Source organism: Acinonyx jubatus, chromosome D1, assembly GCF_027475565.1.
Source record: "Acinonyx jubatus isolate Ajub_Pintada_27869175 chromosome D1, VMU_Ajub_asm_v1.0, whole genome shotgun sequence".
NCBI lineage: Eukaryota > Metazoa > Chordata > Mammalia > Carnivora > Felidae > Acinonyx > Acinonyx jubatus.
Window position 1 is genome coordinate 56,232,410 of NC_069390.1, and position 18,698 is coordinate 56,251,107.

Below are 18,698 nucleotides of genomic sequence, written 5' to 3' on the forward strand. Positions count from 1 at the left end.
GTAGAGGACAACCTACTTTGCACATTTTCTCTGTGAATTTTAAAGACCCTGTCACCTATTGGCTAGCAGCTTGCTCTGTGGGCAGTATGCCTTATGTGGAGCTCTCTGTCTATGGTGTGAGGGCCCTGGGACAGCTCGGGGGAGTGTACTAGAGGCCTGGTACCTTACACTTTGGAATTTCCCGGGCTGCCTCATGGTGAAGGCTCCAGACAGCTCAGCTTGGCAGAGAACAGAGAACAGTGTTAGGAGCGCATCAGAGGACCCAGTTTCTTTATTAAATTATATTTTAAGGGAAAAAAATAACTTTCAAAATCTCTTTTTTATAAATAACTCTCTAAGCCCTAATGTATTCCCATATGTGGCCATTCCTCAAATTTCAATGGAGAGATGGGAGAATGTGTTAATTTTGCTTCTCTCTATTTCAAAATGTTTGTCTTTATGACTGTTTTACTTTTAGCTTTCCCATATCCTTCCCAGAGTGAGCCCTCTCACCTATTCCCATTATTCTCTCCTCTACTGTTTTTCTCCAGGACCTTGTTTCTGTAATGTTTCCCTCGTCTTCAGTTTTTCCTTTCTTCTACTCTGTGTGTATGTGTGTGTATGTGTCTGCATGTGTAATTTGAAAGGAACCCTCAGGACTTTCTTCTACCTTGGCTTTTCCCCTCTCATTCCTTTCTCTGCCACACTTTGCAAACAATTGGCTCTCCTCAGACTTCTCAGCCTCTGGCACAACTCTTACGTATTTGATGAATGAATAAAGGAATGATCTCACATTCATCTCATTCACTTTATGCCAGCCACACACACAGCCTTCTTTCCATTCTCTGAACACGCCAGGCTTATTCCCGTAGGGCCTGTGGACTGCTTGTTTCCTTATCCTGGAACACTTCCTCGGATCTTTGCCTGGCCAGCTCGTCTCATCATCCACACACACACACACACACACACACACACACACACACAGATATACAGACACACAGAGGTGTACCCACACACACGCTTCTCAGAGATCACCAGTGGAGTGTTTTTAAAAATTAGTGCACTTTTAAAGTAAACTTTTTATTGAAGCATAACATATAAAACAGTGCACAAACCATAAGTGTATAGCATGATAAACATTCAAAAAGTGAATACCCCTATATAATGAGCACACATCTCAAGAAACAATATTATTTGTCAATGATACCTTAGTAAAACTGAAAATAATAAAATTAAAATTAAAAAAAGAAACATTATTAACACCTCACTGCCTCTGTTCACCCAAAGAATAACCACTATCTTGATTTGTTTGTCTATTTATTTATTTATTTATTTATTTATTTATTTATTTATTTATTTAAGTAGGCTTCACATCCAGCTTTGAGCTCAACATGGGGCTTGAACCCATGACCCTCAGATCAAGACCAAGATCAGGAGTCAGATGCTTAACTGACTGAGCCACCCAGGCACCCCACTACTATCTTGATTTCTACATATTTCAAATATTTTTTGTCTGTTTTTAAACATCACGTAAATGGAATTATACATTATGTACTATTATGTGTCTTTTACTCAACATTGTGTTTGTGAGATTTATCCAAGGTACATGAAGCTGTAGTTAATTCTCATTGCTTTATAGTATTCCATCATATGAATATATCCAACTTATCCATTCTATTGTTGACAGGCATTTATGTTGTTTCTCGTTTTTGTCTATTACAGTAGTACTGCTGTGAACTAGGGCATAACCTTTTCCACTACAGCCTTATTGAGTGCAACTTAAATACCATATAATTCACCTATTGCTAAATGTACAGTTTTATTGATTCTTAGTAAATTTATATAGCTGTACAACAATTACTACAATTCATCATCCCAAAAAGTTCTGTTGTGTCTGTTTGTAGTCATTTCCTTCTCTCATCTTCAGCCCTACATAACTGCTAATCTTTCTGTCTCTACAATTTTGCATTTTGTAAATTTGTTTTAAAGGTTTTATTTTTAAATAATCTCTACACCCAATGTGGGGCTTGAATTTACAACCCTGAGATTAAGCGTCGCATGCTCTACTGACTGAGCCAGTCAGGTGCCCCAATTTTCTAAAATTTTCATATAAATGGGGCACCTGGGTGGCTCAGTCAGTTACGTGTCTGACTCTTGGTTTTGGCTCAGGTCATGATCACATGGTTTGTGAGATCGAGCCCCACATGGGGCTCTGGGCTGACAGCACAAACCCTGCTTGGGATTCTCTTTCTCCCTCTCTCTGCCCCTCCCCCATTCATGCTCGCTCCCTCCCTCCCTCCCTCCCTCCCTCCCTCCCTCCCTCTCCCTCTCTCCCTCAAAATAAATAAATAAGCTTTAAAGTTTTCATATAAATGAGATGTAATCTTTGGTGTCTAGTTTCTTTACTTAACATGTTTTTTGAGTCTCATCATGTTGATAGGTGTATCAGTAGTTTGTTCCCCTTTTACTGCTGAGTATTATTCTATTGTAGTGATAATGAATGTTGTGTCTGTCCTCTCTGTTATTGTTAGGGATTTGGGATATTTACAGTTTTTGGCTATTATGAATAATATGTTACAGACATTCATGTAGAAGTCTTTTTGTGGACATACGCTTTCATTTCTCTTAGGTAAATACCTAAGAGTAGGATGACAGCTAGATCTTATGGTAGGTTTATATTTAACATTTTAAGGAACTCAAACATTTCTAAAATGGCTGTATCATAGTACAGTGTCACCAACAACGCGTGGGGAATCCAGTTTGTTTTCTACAAAGTTCACCACTTTTAGCTGACAAAGCTATCGATTTTTGCTCTCTGCCAAATCATTTCTCATATTTAATAGATAAAGAATCTGAGGCTCAGAAAGACTATGAATTTGACCTATGTCTCATAGCTACAAAGTATCACAGCTGGGATTCTAGATTTGGTTTTTGTTATAAGGTCAATAGTCATTCCATTTACATGACTTCACATGTATACTATATACTCAAGAGATTTCTACCCCTGTAAAAATAGATTATTCAGTGTTTTAGATTGCCAACAGCAAAGCTATATTTCAGGAAGGAATTTTCTTGACCTTTTAAAAAATTATTCATTTTAGAATGAGCTTGGACACTTACCTAATACCACATGTAAAAATTAACTCAAAATGAATCAAAGACATAAATGTAAGGGCTGGTACTATACAACTATTAGAAAAAAAACACAAGGAAAAAGCTTTACAACATTAGATTTTTCAGTGATTTCTTGGATAAGGCACCAAAGGCACAGGTGATAAAAGAGAACATAGACAAATTGAAGCTCATGAAAATTAAAAACTTTTGTGCATTGAAGGACACAATCAACAGAGTAAAGGGCAACCTACACAATACAGAAAATATTTGCAAATCACATTATCTGGTAAGGGATTGATATCCAGAATAGATAGAGAACTCCTAAAACTCCGTAACAAAAATGAGCCCAGTTAGAATTGGGCAAAGGGCTTGAACAGACATTTCTCCAAACAAGATATACAGATTACCAATAAGCACATGAAAAAATGTTCAACATCACTAATCATTAAGGAAATGCAAATCAAAACTGCAGTGTGATACTACCTCACATCCATTAGGATGGTTATGATTAAAAAAAAAAAGGAAAATAAATGTTAGTAAGAATGTGGGAAAAATTGGAACTCTTGTACACCGTTGGTGGGAATGTAGAATACAGCTACTGTGGAAGACAGTATGATGGTTCCTCAAATCTTAAAAATAGAATGGCCATATGATCCAGCAGTTCTACTTCTGGGGATATACACAAAACAATGGAAATCAGGGTCTTGAAAAGATATTATACATGCATGTTGCATTATTCACAATAGCCAAAAGGTAGAAGCGACCTGAGTGTCCATGAACAGGTGAATGGATAAACAAAACATGGTATATACATATAATGGAATATTATTCAGCCTTGAAAAGGAAGGAAATTCTGACACATGTTACAACAAGGATGAACCTTGAGGACATTGTGCTGACTGAAATAAGTCAGTCACAAAAACATAAATACTATATGATTGTGTGAAGTACCTGGAGTAGTCAGATTCATAGAAATAGAAAGTAGGATGACGGGGGTGCCTGGGTGGCTCAGTCAGTTGAGCATCTGACTCTTGATTTTGGCTTGGTCATGATCTTGCACACATGTCGGGCTCTTTGCTGAGCGTGGAGCCTGCTTGGAATTCTTTCTCTCTATCTCTCTCTGCCCCTCCCCCCTCAAAACAAATAAATAAACATTAAAAAAAAAAGAGTAGGATGATGGTTACAGGGAGCTGGGGGGAGAGGGAAATGGAGAGTTACATTTTGTAGGAAGACAGTTTCAGTTTTGCAAGATGAAAAATGAGTTTTGTGGGTGGATGGTTGCACAGCAGTATGAATACACTTAATACCACTGACCTGTATATTTAAAAATGCTTAAGATGGTAAATTTTATATTATGTGTATTTTTAAAAATTAACGAAAAATTCATTTATAAACCCATTTTGCAATGTCTTAGGCACTCTGCAGAGGATGAGAGATGCAATTGTAAACATGACCCCATGCATGCCTGCAAAGGATTTACAGGCTCCTGGGACTGCCAGGCAGGTAAACAGTGTAACCAGGGCTGTGGGCCTCTATCAGAGGGGCACCTAAGTTTGCCATGTATGTCAGACCCAGCGTATGTCTAAGAGATAACAGAAGTGGGCAAAGCAATAAATGGTACAAGGTCTGTACCTTTGGGTCATTATCAGAAAGCTCTCTTAGGCAGAGCTGGAAATGGTGAGGCTGCCAATACCCAAGCGATTTGGTTCAGGGGCCAGGAAATAATTTGCTAGGAATATTATTGAGGATATTCCTATGGTGTTTAAAACACGTATCATTCTTCCCTTTTCTTACTACTGTGTCCAGGTTGAATCTTTCCAAGGAATATTGATTTTATTACCATTCTGTTCATTGAACTCTCACTGTTAGTACCCTTGCCTGGGTTTCAACAATAGCCTCATCTTACCAGAGGCCACTCCATTAATTTATTCTCTACAGTGCAGCTACTCATTCCCTCCTTAAAACACTTGAGTGGCTCCACATTACCCAGTTACTCCAGACTCCTTAATGTGGCGTCTTGGTCAGCTCGGGCTGCCATAACAAAGTACCATAGATTGGTGGCTTAAATAACGGATTTATTTCTCATTGTTCTGGAGGCTGGCAAGTCCAAGATCAGGGTGCTAGCCAGTCTGGTTCCCTAGCGAGGGCCCTCTTCCTGACTTGCAGACAGCCTTCTCACCGGTGTCTGCACGTGGTGGAGAGATAGAGAGCTCTGGTCTCTCTTCCTCTTCTTATAAGTACACTAATCCCATCATGGGGTTCCCACCCTCATGACCTCATCTAATACCTATGAATTCTGGGGAGGACACGAACATTCAGTCCATAATATGTAGCTTCTACAACATTTCAAGGTCCCTGTTTTCTTTGTCATCCCCATCTCTCTCATTGCTTCCGTTTAGGTCTGCAACTCAGTCGTACTGATAACTGGCAAAACTTGGATGCCCCTTGTTCTTGCTTTGTTTCTGGGCCTTAGCAGAAGCACCCTCTTTTGTTTAGATAACTCCTATTGTCCTGTAGGTGTCTTCCTTCAAGAAGCCTCCTGGACCCCAAACCAGGTCAGATGTCCCTAATCTGTGTCCCTGCTCTTCGGTGCCTTATGCATATCTCTAGTGTGGCTTTTATCACTCCATATGGCTTATTTGTCTTCCTTGCCCCACCATCCCCCACCTCAGTGAGCTCCTTGGAGGCTGGATTGGCCTTGTTTATCTCAGCACTTAGTACAATATGTGGCTTGTACTGTACATACACGGAAGGTTGTCCTTTATATTAGCATTCAGCAATTTTGAAAGTGTCCTGACACAAATGAACTCATCCATAGAGATATGATTGTATTTCCTTACTTAACATTCGTTCCTTCTGAATAAAATGTTCCTTTAAAAAATACTACCTTTACTTACAAGATTTATATGAAGTCAGTTATCCATTATGTCACAAATGTGACTGTGTTGGGGCCCATACTATCTCATTTTTGCCTGAAGAGTTTGAGAAAGAGCAGTTTTCCTTTTACTGACTTGATGGAGTAGGTGTCTGTGGGTGTGCAGTGGGGAATGGCTGCACAGAGCTAAGAAGCTGGCTTCCCTGTGTGAGTCTCAGATTGTGATCTGACCTTCTTATGAGATCTCATTCATGACTTCTGGTGGCAGAGAGTGGGGTCAGGACTAGGAAGGGCATGCATAGTGTGGTTTAGAGGAAGCTGTCTCACTCAGTCCTTACGACCACCAAATTTTAGAGCTTTAGGTCATTTGTTTCAACCTCTGCTTTTAAGAAGTGGGGAAAGAGATCTAATATTTTACCTGGGAAACTGTAGAAGATCTCCCACTAATCTTGTGTTCCTTTCTCCAAGAGTCTGGACTCAGAAGTCACTAAGGTGCTGATCCCAATCAAAATATCTTAGTAGAATTGATCCCCTCTCTCTTTTGGCAGCATCATCTGAATATCTGAATAGTTTGCTCTGGGTAGAGGATGTGTTAATGTTGCTATATAGAAATTCATGGAAGACATAGTTCCTGGCCTCTAGGAACTTACAAACTGAGACCTGGGATTTAAGAATGATTTGCACATGCCAGTCAAGTCAAAAGAAAGAGAAAAATTTAAATATAGGTTTTATTTGAAAGTCAAACCAGACATTAAATAAAAATCATTTTTATTTTTTTGCTTTTGTTTGGACTTTCCTGTTCGTATATGTTGATAATCTCTAAATTATAATTTAAATTTAGGGAAGTGCTGAGGGCGAGTGGACATTTGCTTTTTCCCAGGATGCAGGGGGGTCAGAGTGGAGAGGGAGGGATGATGTTGCTGAGCACTTCTGCAAGGTGGGGGCTTGTCATTTCCACTTCTCTGCTAGGACACTGGGGTACAAGGATTTCCGGTGGTTAGGTTGCTAGTGAGGTGGGGGAGGGGACAGAACCCAGTTCTGTCATCAGACCCACATAGGCTGCTAAGAAGCAGAAAAAGACCAACATTCTGGGTCTGCATTATCAACCTGAAAGAAGTCCAGTGAAGTTCAGAAGGAGGTCATCTGGTTCAAGCCCGCATTTTACATACAGATGGAGAAGCCAAAGCCCTAAAAAGCCTAGCAACCAGCCTGGGGAAGGCAGAAGGCAGTTGGGGCATGTGGGGCCAAAGGCCCAGCCCTGACAAACAGGGAACCTGGTGAGAAAGAGGCATTCTGTCCAAGAAAGAGGAGGCAAAAAAAAATAGCTGTTCTCATTCCCACACCCTTTATTGAATTATAATAATTTTCCAAAGAACTCTTGAGTCCTGCTACTTCAGGCTGTCAAGCCTGACATCTACCTCTTTCCCCCCAAGCCTGGCACCCTTTGAGGTGCCTCACAGTCCAGCTGGGAAGCGAGGGCTGCATGGGAGTGGGGCTTCGGTGCCTGCGTGTCATCCTCTGTCACCCCTGGGCCCCCAGCCCCTCGTTCCTTTGGTCTAGCCTCTAGACAACCTTTCAGCCTTTCAACAACTTCCCTGGAAGTTCCTTACTGTCCTGAGAAAATAGCTCCCAAGGCCTCATCCTTATATTTACACTTGTAAATATAAGAGCTCTTGCTTTTATAAAGTGCTTTTATGTCCACCTTGTCACTTGATCCTCATAACATCCTTGGTGAGATAGGAAGGAAGGGTTTATGACTGCCATTTTACAGGAAAGAAGATGGAGTCTGCCCTTTTCATTTTCCAGTGTCCTCAGGGAACAGTTACAAACCTCAAACTCCTGCTGGCCCAGCAGTGCTCCTTTGGCACAGGTTCCAGGCGCGCTCTCTCTCTCTCTCTCTCTCTCTCTCTCTCTCTCTCTCTCTTTCTCTCTCTCTCGTCTCATATTTTCTAGAGTCTCAATGGCTTCTGAAGGGCAGACACATTACACATATGGCTGATGATCCACGGTTAACCAAAGGCTGCAGTCACAGCTACGTTGCTTTGGCAGTGTCCCTCCAAATTCCTTAGCTGATTTCCAAGTACCGTGTGTCACTCCCGTCCCATGCTTGCAGTCCATCTTGTCTACTGTTCATCATCTAATCAGATTTATTTTTTAAAGGACATAGTTTGAAAACTTCTGTTTTATCCACATGGATGTTTTGGCTTATTTTTTCTTGCCTAAATATTAGGCATCCAACTTAATGGGTCCCCCAAATTAATATAATTTATTTGCCATCTTGTCCGTGCAAAACAACTGTGTTCTTAAGACAAAGCACCGAAGACCAGAATCCTTCCTCCACTTCTATTTCTTGACTTAGCAGCAAGTAAACAGTTCTGTAAACATGTGTGGGTTTGTGTGTGTATGGACCCACTGCTCTAGTAAAGTCTTAACTGGTTTTGTTCCAGTTTAAGTACCAAGTGGCCCTGCCTTATTCAGAATGGAGATTCCCGTAGCATCTGGACGTTCATCAAGGCCCGTTTCAGCTGCTCGTAGGTCACGAACATCGCCACATTCCAGGCTCCCAAACGCAAAAAAGATGGTGTAAACCTGATGAGAGAAACAACCAAAACATCAGGTGGAGTGGACTAAGAGTCCCAAAGAGATCTCCAGTGCTCCCCCCATTCACAGTGTTAGTGCCAAAGGACCTAGGCTTCTGTTGTGAGCATTTTCTGAGATCTGTTTAGGCTTTTTCTTCTCTGCTGAAGGAATTGAGGCAGAAGCTGCAGTCAGGAAAGGAAAGGAAAGAAAACACATTTTGAGCCAGGTTCTGTGTTAGGCAGTTAATTCCTATAATTCTATAAGGTAGCTGTGATGGTTGCCAGGTTTCTTTTTCAAAAGAAACTGAGGCCCAGGGCAGTTAAGGAGCTCAACTAAAACCACCTGACTCCACCCTGCTGCTGGGTGTTTCTGGGATCATTTACAGACTGAGGGGCCATCCCTGAGGGGGTCCCACCAGGGCACCTAGAAGCTGGCTCACCACAGGGTGAAGACTGGGTGACACCAAATTTAGCCAATCTCCAGAGAGCCTGCCTGTCCTGTGTTAGTGCAGCTGGGAGACAGTCCCCACCTTAGCTGCGCAGACTCAGGGAGGAGCCTGTGACCTGGCCCTGCTCCCTCTTCAGCCTCTCTCTCTGCAGATCCTCTCCAGGTCTTCTCTCTCCTGCCAGCCTTGCTTCTGTGCCTTTGCTCGTGATGCTCCCTCTGTCTGGGAATGTCCCCTACTCTCTTCCTTGCCTGGCTGGTTGCTCTAGGCTCTGGAGGGCTTCGCTTGGGCACCACAACCTCATCCCAAGGCCTCTCCAGAACCCTCAGCCTAGGCTCCACAGGGAGTATAGCACTGAGACAATGAATATGAACTCCAGAATCAGACCTGGGTTCAAATCCTAGCTCTTTCAGGTTCTAGCTTCATGATCTAGGACAAGTTACTGAATCTTCCTAAGCCTCAGTGTCCTCATCTGTAAAATAAGCAAAATAACAATATTGACTTCATAGAGGTTGTTGTGAAGGATTCAGTGAGTTACTATACAGCACATGGTGCAGGGCCCAGTATCAGTAAATGCTCAATAAATGTCACCCATGTGTCTGCCGCTCTCTGAGGGAAGCACAGGGCCCAGCACACAGGAGATGCTCAGTAAGTGTTTTCCAAGTGAAAGAATGAACTGAGACAGGTGGCTACCACTGATCGATTGTAATGATAGAAGCACTTACAGGGAAAGAACAATCTGCCAACTGAAATAGTTTTATTATGTCACTCCCAGGGTTGAGAACCTGATTGCATGTTTGGTCCAATCTATGGTTGGGCACCAGAAAACTGTCTGCTGAAGGCGTCAGTGGTAGGAGGTGGAAGGGGGGAGGTAGCATCTGATGATTTGGGTTAGAGCCACAGCTCTGACATTTTAAGTTTGTCATCATTACGATCTAGCATGGGGGATAATTGAAACTTACAAATCCTATAACACAAAGTAGGAGGTGGTAAATACCATAAAAAATGATATCAAGGAAGCGTTGCTGAAGCTCACAGGGAGGAGGAAAAATTTGACCTGAGAGCGCTGGGGAGAAGGTAGCATTTGAACTAGTTCTGAAGCATGGCTAAGATTTAAGGCATTCCATTAAGAGGGAATGGTAAAAGCAAAGACACAGAGGCAAGAAAATGTGAAGTGCGTTGGGCATTTTGGCCACCATCAGTGGTGCTCCACAGTCATGACTGTGGGTTGGAGAAAAGTCAAGATTGCCAACCACCTCTCCCTCCTTCTCTCCTGCCCAATAAGCACTCTGACCTATGCCTAGACTTCTTTTTCTCAGGCAGCCTTCCCTGACTCTCCAAATCAGATTTGGTCCACTTTTTTTTTTTTTTTTTAACTCCCATAGTTCTTTATATTTTTCCTTTGAGGCATTTACATCTGTGCTGTTCACCTCCATGTCCCCAGGTGGACCCATGGCAGGCACATTATACATGGAAGGAGGGGAAGAAGGAAGGAGGGAAGGAAACAAGCCCAGGTTCTCTGGGAGGAGGTGCTGGAAGCAGGAAGGGGGAGGCTCACCCCTTATAGAAAGCTGTGGGGCCCTCATGGGCCACCATCTTCAGCATACAGTCCAAGGGGCTGTGGTATTGGCCTGGGGGCGAGTTCATGTACCGGGTCTTCACCACGTCCACTGGGGAGGCCACCACTGTGGCACAGAAACCGGCTCCAAAGGCAGAGATGAAGTGGCAGGGCAAGTTGTCTGTAGCAGGAAAGGGCAGGGCAAATATCGAGCTGTGAGATGGCAGCACACTTGCTCTCTGTTCCATGTGCATCATCGTTTGTCCTTCACCAAACTGTGAACTCCTCGCGTGTAAGGATAGTGCTGTCTAAACCTCTCACAGTACTTGCAAAATAGAACAGGGCTGTCCCAGAGCTGGAAGGCTATATGCAGCCCAATGACCTCATTAGAGGAAAATGAAGTCAGAGAAGGAGACTCTTACTTAAAGAGGCATGGTGGGAAGTGCTGGCTGGAAGCCAGGTCTTTGGCCTCCCCACCCAGGGCTCTTTCCCACTTGTCACAATGATGGACCGGGCATTTTTTAAAAGATCTAATTGGCTCTATTAAACGATTCATGAATCGGGCAGCACCCCATCTAGCGAGTAGAGAGGCGCTCCTACACTGGGCATTTGTATCGGGCGCTGCTCCTCTCTCTGCTCCTTCTAACACCCAGGTGCCTCTGAGTAGTGCCCACTCTGTAATTCTAGGTTCCCTCCCTGCTGTGGGAGGGCAACTGCCTGGAGCCCAAGGCCTCACCAGTGAGCAGGTGATAGTCTAGCAGCTTCTCCTTGATGATGTCATAGGTCACCATCTCAGCACAGTTGATGATGGCGTTCCTTGTGATGTTGGGCAAAGTTCCTGTTAAGGAGGAGGTGAGGGCCGATGAGTGGAAAATAGGAGATGTGGGCTCCCTGGTTGCAAGGTCACAGGCCCCAGTTTGGGGAACAGAATATTCCATTCCAGGGAGGAATGGAATGTTCCATTCCAGGGAGGCTCCACGGAGAAGCCTGCCTCAGTTGAGCAGATTCTACACTTTCCTCTCTGGAGTTAACAACTCTTAGATTATCTATATCCACCTCAGAGACAGAAAACAGAGAGGCCCTCTTATATTTGCTTGAGCCATATTTTGGAGAATAATCTGTAATACCTATCAAAATTAAAATGAGCTTCCCTGAGAGCTGGCTAAAGCCAGACAAGGAAGTCTTTCTTTGGAAGAGAGAGGCAAGGCTCTTGGAGCAGTGATGGAAGGTGGCCCTGGGGGGCCCCAGGAGAGCATCAAGGCCAAGCCACTGATGTCATAGACGAGGGCTGGGTTCTGGGAAAGCACATAGCAAATAAGGCTGTGACCAGGTGTCCTGTCCTTAACCTTCACTGGGTCACTGTTCCTTCTACAAAGATTAGTATGACCCCCAATCCACATGTGAGAGAGACTCCGGCATTTGTCAAAGTCACCACTTGGACACACGGGGAATCCTGAAGTCTTGTTCCTGAAGAAGCCCCCTCCACACCGCACCTCCCTGTGCCTGACAACTCACAGCTGCCTCCTCCAGTGGCCTCTATTTCTTCTCCATGTCCTGTAGTCACCCCTGATAGGGCTTTGCTGGGGAAGTCCTTCCCTTCCATCTCCACACATCTAGAGCCCACTGAGCCTTGAGGCCCAGTTTAAGCATCACCTTCCGTCACCACCCCTGGAGACTACATGGCCTCTCCTGCCTCTGGCCCCACACCTCTGTATGAACCTAGCACATCCTCCCCTGTGGAATGCTGTTCCTCGACATGGCTTATCTCTGTCTGTGAGAGCCACGAGGCTGTGGAAAGTGTCTTCTATTAATTTCTGTCTCCCTCACAGCAGCCTGTGCACGCTGAAAGGTTGACAAGTTGAACTGAATTTGGGGTACTGTGGCAAGGCAGTGCGACAGTTTTGGTTGGGTTGTTCTTTCAGAATCACTGGAATACACCATGCTTGGAGATCTCTCCTTGCCTAGTACTCTGCCCTAGCCCTAGGGTAGGGAATGCTCTGCCCAAGGCCCTCTGAGCCTGGAGTCCAGACCTACCTTTCCATAGGCCCCTGACCCCTTCCTCCCTGGCGATGGTCCTGTAGGCATCCATTGTCCCGCTGTACTTCCTGCTGCTCCCAGCCCCAAGGTGTATGCTGGCCTGAAATCGGACCTTCACCACGTCCGTGGGCTGGGCACATGATACTGCCATGGCTCCTGTGGTGCAGCCTGCCAAAATCCGGGTAGTGATGCTGGAGTCTGGAGAGAAGGAGAGAGAGTGGGCCGGTGTTCTGCCACCCAGCCCTTCTCTGGACTTGATGCTGTTCTCTGGGGAGCTGCCCCTGCCTGATGCCTGCCTCTTCTTCTAGGCCAGGCTTCTAGAGCTTTCCTGACAGTGGCTCGGCCTCCTCATGAGTGTCTGTTACCAGCCTCCCATGCCCCAGCTCTGCCTCTGAGTCTGCACTGCCCTTATCTCTGACCCACTAGCCTTGAGTATGCTTCTGCCCACCCCTTCGGTGTCTACAAGATACCAGACACTCACGGTCCGATCCTTTGGGGGTGTAGAACTGCTTGACAGAGTCGTAGAGGCCGATGCGGATGGAGGCAAAGCTCATCTGGCGCTGCAGGCCAGCGACCAGCCCGTTGTAGGGGCTGCGGGGGCCCTCGGTGCGCACCATGGTCAGGATGGTGCCCAGCACGCCACGGTACTGGGTTCTCCGGGCTGCCTGCGTCACCTGGTTCTCCCCTTGGATCTGAGGAACATCCCGGCAGAGACATGAGCGGAGAGGGGGCAGATGGGGCTGGTTTTCTTTTTTTCTTTTTCTTTTCTTTTTTTTTTTTTTTTAATGTTTTTATTTATTTTTGAGACAGAGACAGACAGAGCATGAGCAGGGAAGGGGCAGAGAGAGAGGGAGACACAGAATCCGAAGCAGGCTCCAGGCTCTGAGCTGTCAGCACAGAGGCCGACGCGGGGCTCGAACTCACAGACCGCGAGATCATGACCTGAGCTGAAGTCGGATGCTCAACCGACTGAGCCACCCAGGCACCCTGATGGGGCTGGTTTTCAAGAACAAGCATGATTATACAGCCATCACATCCCCAGTAAAAATAACTGAGGCTCGTGCGGCAGTTTATAGCTCATAAGCTGTTATACACAGTGTGGTGCTCAACCCTCAGAGCACATGGAGGGCAGATTGTTTTTCCCACAAGTGGTTGACGGTTTGTCCAAGGTCACATGGTTACTTTTACTTCACACTTTATGGTTTACAGACTACTGTGAGGCCATGAAGGGTCCAAGGGATTAATTAAGATTTTTTTTGTCTTGGATGATGGTGATGGGGAAATGGTGAGGCAGGGTTGAAACAGTGGAGTAGTGAGTGGGTTGCTCAGGGTTCTGTGTAAGGAAGAGCATGCTGGCAGACATGAGGGGAGCTGGGGTGGAGAACTCAGCCCCTCCTTTGATCTGAACAATGACCCTTGCCAAAAAGCACCTACCTGCAGGCGAACCTTGGCTGTGTCCAGTGGAAAGGTGAGGAGATCAGCAAAACAGGCCGCTGTGCCTGCCCCCAGGAACTTCACAGCTGTTGTGGGAGGTACGTCTGAAGGCTTTAGTCCAACCATGGTCCCAGAAGGCTCTGTCTGGTCCCTCCAGGGCCCAGTAGAGGTCCAAGGAGACAGGCCCCTTTGTAGCCCTGAGCTTTAGTGCAGGGAGGAGGCTGCAGGAGACAGGCCAGAGGAGGCAGATGGAACTTGGGCCATCTGCATCTATCCCCAGGCTCCTTTCAGCACTGGCAGAGGTTTTAGCGAGAGAAAAACCTGGGCATTGCTATGCTTAGCTGTGTGGATTTGGCTTTTAAGAATCTGTTCACTCTTGCAATCCTTGCCTTCCTCCTCCTCCCTCCACTGACTGGGTGGATCTTCATCCTTTAGAGGAGGAAACTGAGGCTCAGGCAGGGACCAGACCTCATTCTGACTGCACGCCACACCCTGTTCTCCTTCCTTCACATCAGGCTGCCCCCTGGGAAGGACCTGCCCCCTGAAGTGTATGGAGAACCTGCCAAGTCTCCCCACTTCAGGTCTTTCTATCTCAAATCAACAAAATAAATGTGCCTCCTGGCTCACCTAAACTGCTAGTTATCTTGGATGAAGGCTTTTTATGCAAGGCTGCCTGAATATACTTTTATTATACTTAAACAAAATCCTTCCCAGCCTTCGATTCCTTCTCTGTCACTGCAGACGGTTAATCTATGACTAGAGGCGTTTCCTCCCAACACTGTGGGGTTCCCAGGCTGATGTTCTGCGTGGAGGAGGGAGGGAAACTGGTCCTGGGCTCCTCTGCTGCTCTGCCTCTCCAGGGCTCCTAGGGAGATGGGGCTACATCCTGCTGCTAATGTTGGGGGGCAGTGGCTGCTGATCTGCCTGGCTCAGCACGTGCCCTTCCCCCCACCCCTGCCCCACACCCCCGAGGCCTTCCCTTCTCAGCTGAAGCAGACGAGCGCCTCAGACAGAGGAGGATCAGTCTTGGGCCAAGGGAACGTGCCTCATCTCCTGGTGTGTACTTGTCCTGGGCTGCCCATACTTCTGCTGGCTGACCAGGGGCACATTTATATTTGAAGATCCTGGTTTAGCTGTGGTTACCTTGGGAGACTGTCATGGGCAGCCCTGCATTCTTATAACCTGGGCTTCTGTGCATCAAGCTTTTGGTGCTGATGACATTTCTTAGCAGGTCACCCCACTGGCACCCAACTCTCACATACACCTGGTGTGCTGGGATCCTGAACCCTTCTGCGTCCTCACCTCTGGAGCCAGGGCCAGTCCCATAGAGTCATGAGCTGGGCACAGTGTGCGTTGCCTTCCTATGGGCAATAGGAAAACTCTGATCCTGCGGTGAGGAAACCTGAGCTCCTGCCCTGTCTTCATGGCTTACTAAGGGTGGTGGGACCTTGGATATGTCATTTAACCTCTGGGTAAATGAGAATAATATATTACCTGTTCATCAGTGATAAATTGGACGCCAAAAGATAGGGGTGACCACTCAGGTCTTCTTTCAGGACTGCTATCTGCAACTCTGGTTCTCCCTGTGCTGTGCCCTCCCCCTACATGGCACCTAAACTCTTGTGCTTGCTGCCACCTTTCCCTGGAAAAGCCTGTTCTTTTTTTTTTTTTTTTTTTAATGTTTATTTATTTTTGAGACAGAGAGAGATCGAGCATGAATGGGGGAGGGGCGGAGATAGAGGGAGACACAGAATTGGAAGCAGGCTCCAGGCTCCGAGCCATCAGCCCAGAGCCCGACGCGGGGCTTGAACTCACAGACTGTGAGATCATGACCTGAGTTGAAGTCGGATGCTTAATTGACTGAGCCACCCAGGCACCCCTGGAAAAGCCTGTTCTTAAGAAGAAACAGATGTTCAATTTCGTGCTAAGGTATAAGTGACTATCTTGATGATCAGGTATTTCTTGACTACTACAGTAGGCACTAGGGAAGGAAAGATATGGAATGGATCATGCTTGGCCCTTGCCCTCAAGGAGCTTGCAGATAGGTGTTGAATCATCCAGGGAGTTAAGGAGGTGGGATAGAGGAAGAAGGGCTGAGGTTGGAACTCACCAGCCAGCAGATCCCAGCCTGGTAGTCTGCGTCATAGTGTGGATGGACAACTGTTAAATCATGCCCGGAGGAAGAGGATGCGTTATTTTTATTTTCCAAGCATGAGGTTACATTTACAATTTTATTTTTATTTTTTAAACTTGATGTATGATTTACATAGGATGACTGTATGCATTTTAGTGGTCACTGAGCCGTAAAGGGAATCATGCATTGATTCTAAATGTTAGGCCCAAATGGCAGATGCAGGAGGAGGTTTTCTGGATGGGGACCTAACCTAGTGTCCAAGCATATAGAAGTCAGATCGTGTCAATTCCCTGTTTTAAAACTATCCAGTTCCCCTCCTTATTCAGAACAAAGTCCCATGTCCCTTGTGATGTACCTGGGCCAACAGGGAGCACTTCATGGGTATTGCCTAATGTGCTGGGTCTTCCTGGGGAGGCCTGTTTTCCCCAGGCCTGGGAGTTGGTTTGGGGGGGGGAGGTGGGGAGGCTGAAGTGTCCAGAAACTCCTTTGCCCCCGCTGCCTCTAGTCCCACACCTTCTTGTTGATTAACTCATTAACTGCAATGGTTTCCCCTCTAGATAGGGATCCCCAAAGGCAGGGACGGGGTATGGTATACTTATCCTGCTTCTCTGTGTAGCCTGGTACAGGGATGGCCCAGGGCTAGAGGGTCCCAGGGAGGACCAGCTGACAAAGGAACCCTACTTGCTGAAGTGGAGAAATGGGAAATCAGAGAAGCCCACAGTGTTCTTCGGTGGAGTGTCTTGAATGCCAGGGCTGTACTGAATCTAGCAGAGAATGGGGAGTGGTTGGTGGCTCTCAAGTAGAGGAATGACACCATCAGACCTGTGTTCATATCATGCTGGTGCAAATGTTAAGGCTGGACCAGAACGAGAGATCGGAGACACAGAGCAGTGAGGAGGTTGTTGGAATGATGCAGCAAGAGATGTTGGAGCCTCAATCCAGGCAAGAACAGTGGCCACGGGTGAAGCTGGATCCTACTCTAGAGGCAGTCCTGAGCCACTCATGAGAGGCAGAATGGACAGGCATGTACACAAGTCAAAAGCCATACCTTGATGGGAGGGCTCTAGAACTTTCATGGGTCAAGTTGTGGTGGAGAGGGAAGCCACCATGGTAGCCTCAGGTAGGGGCTGCTCTGAGGTCACTGCTCTCCAGCCTCCTTCCCCCTTTACTCCAGCCTCCTAAATTGATATGTGAGGAAACCTAGCAGCCAACAGAACTTTGCCACTGACAAAGGTGAAGTTGAGAGCAGAATCTTCTCTCCGTGTCTTTGTGGGGGCACTTGAGGGATGGGATGTTCCAGCTGCACAGCCTACCATAACAGTGCGCCATTAATGTCTGCTCAGTGCTTCTTGCATGAGGCACAGTGCTCAGGGCTTTATAGGTATTGACTAACTCAGTCCCTTTATAAGGCTATAAGGTAGTTGTCACAATTATTCCCACTTCATAAACAAGGGACCTCAGCCGCTGAAGGCTTCAGCTAGTCATAAGACTGAAGGGATGGGGCTGGGATTGGAGCCCAGGTCTGTCTGACACCTGTGCCCGTTCCACTGTCCAGAGCCCTAGGCTTCAGGGAGAGCTCAGGATCCCTGGAGCTGCTTGTTTACAGGGTGGATTCTCAGAGGCCTTTCACACCAGAGATCCTGATTCAGATCTGGGCTGGGCCCTGGGAATCTGTTTTCCACGTCAGCTCTGAAGCAGGGGTCAGAGGACCCCATTCTGAGATGCCCTGCCTGATCTCACCCTCCCGGCAAAGCCTCCATATCATCCCCGCTGAAGAAGCCACCCGAGTAGAGGTCTCTGGGCTCTGTAACCTCCCACTATGCGACTTGGGTCAGGCCTCAGGCCAGAGGTGCCCCCATCATCTCTACTCAGGACAGGGGTCCCAGGATGCTCATGGGGAGAGGACTTAATGCTCTGGAGGAAGTCTGGGGATTCTGGGCCAGACTAAGGAGAAAGCCACTTCTTATCTATGGGGATTTGCAAAATCACAGAGGAGGCAGCCAGCAGAAAAAGGGGGGAGTGAGTGACACACGGGTTGGGGTTGAGCCTCAGCCCTGCTACGGTGCCCTCATTGCAGTTACCCCCTCTTGACAAGGTGGGGGCGTAAGGAAATCTACCGGGTCTGTAGTGATCCCAGGCTAGGGATCCCGATAGCTCCCGGCTGCTCTCTGTAAGCTGCTGTGAAAGGCAGAAACGGTGGTGGTGGAGGAAGGGGTCTTACCTGTGAGTCCAGCCAGGGGAGGGGAAGCACAGGGCCTCCTTAAGACTCCTTAGCGCTCCATCCCAGGAGGCGGCAGCAGGGACCTCGTTGCCCCCTTGCCATTCACTGTTGTCTCTGCTGCCTCTGTCTTGGCACCTATCTTTATACACTCCAGCTGACCTGAAACGTTACCCTAGAGAAACTAGTTGACAGCCTGATCACTTGACAAGACTTGGCTGGCCAGTGAGTGGAGGGCGGTGAGGGGAAAGGTCAGAGTTCCAGATCTGGTTTAGTTCCTCTGACTCGAGGTTCTTAAAAACAGCTCCTTCCAGCTGCTGAGAG

General features: G+C 46.7%; 1 protein-coding gene across 3 annotated transcripts; it reads right to left on the minus strand.

Annotated features, from left to right (window-relative positions):
* Positions 1–6,664: 6,664 nt before the first annotated feature.
* Positions 6,665–18,691, minus strand: UCP3 (uncoupling protein 3). Of its 3 annotated transcripts, XM_015075589.3 has the most exons (8): positions 18,378–18,689; positions 16,133–16,182; positions 14,023–14,243; positions 13,070–13,280; positions 12,586–12,786; positions 11,288–11,389; positions 10,552–10,732; positions 6,665–8,557 (listed from the first exon to the last, which is right to left on the minus strand). In XM_015075589.3, exons 3-8 carry the CDS (start codon positions 14,146–14,148, stop codon positions 8,443–8,445), a joined length of 936 nt encoding a protein of 311 aa, XP_014931075.1. In that variant the 5' UTR covers positions 14,149–14,243; positions 16,133–16,182; positions 18,378–18,689; the 3' UTR covers positions 6,665–8,442. The 3 variants fall into 3 exon arrangements, with proteins under 3 accessions (XP_014931075.1, XP_014931074.1, XP_053059648.1); XM_015075588.3 differs by lacking the exon at positions 16,133–16,182; XM_053203673.1 differs by lacking the exons at positions 11,288–11,389; positions 16,133–16,182 and having other exon boundaries at positions 18,378–18,691.
* Between the last annotated feature and the right edge of the window lie 7 nt (positions 18,692–18,698).

Coding starts and splice junctions, on each gene's coding strand:
- UCP3 (XM_015075588.3), bottom strand. CDS start 14,148: ATGGTTGGACTAAAGCCTTCAGACGTACCTCCCACAACAGCTGTGAAG. Junction 13,281..14,022: donor CAGCCAAGGTTCGCCTGCAG/GTAGGTGCTTTT, acceptor GATGTTCCTCAG/ATCCAAGGGGAGAACCAGGT. Junction 11,390..12,585: donor GGTCAGGGGCCTATGGAAAG/GTAGGTCTGGAC, acceptor CCTCCTTAACAG/GAACTTTGCCCAACATCACA.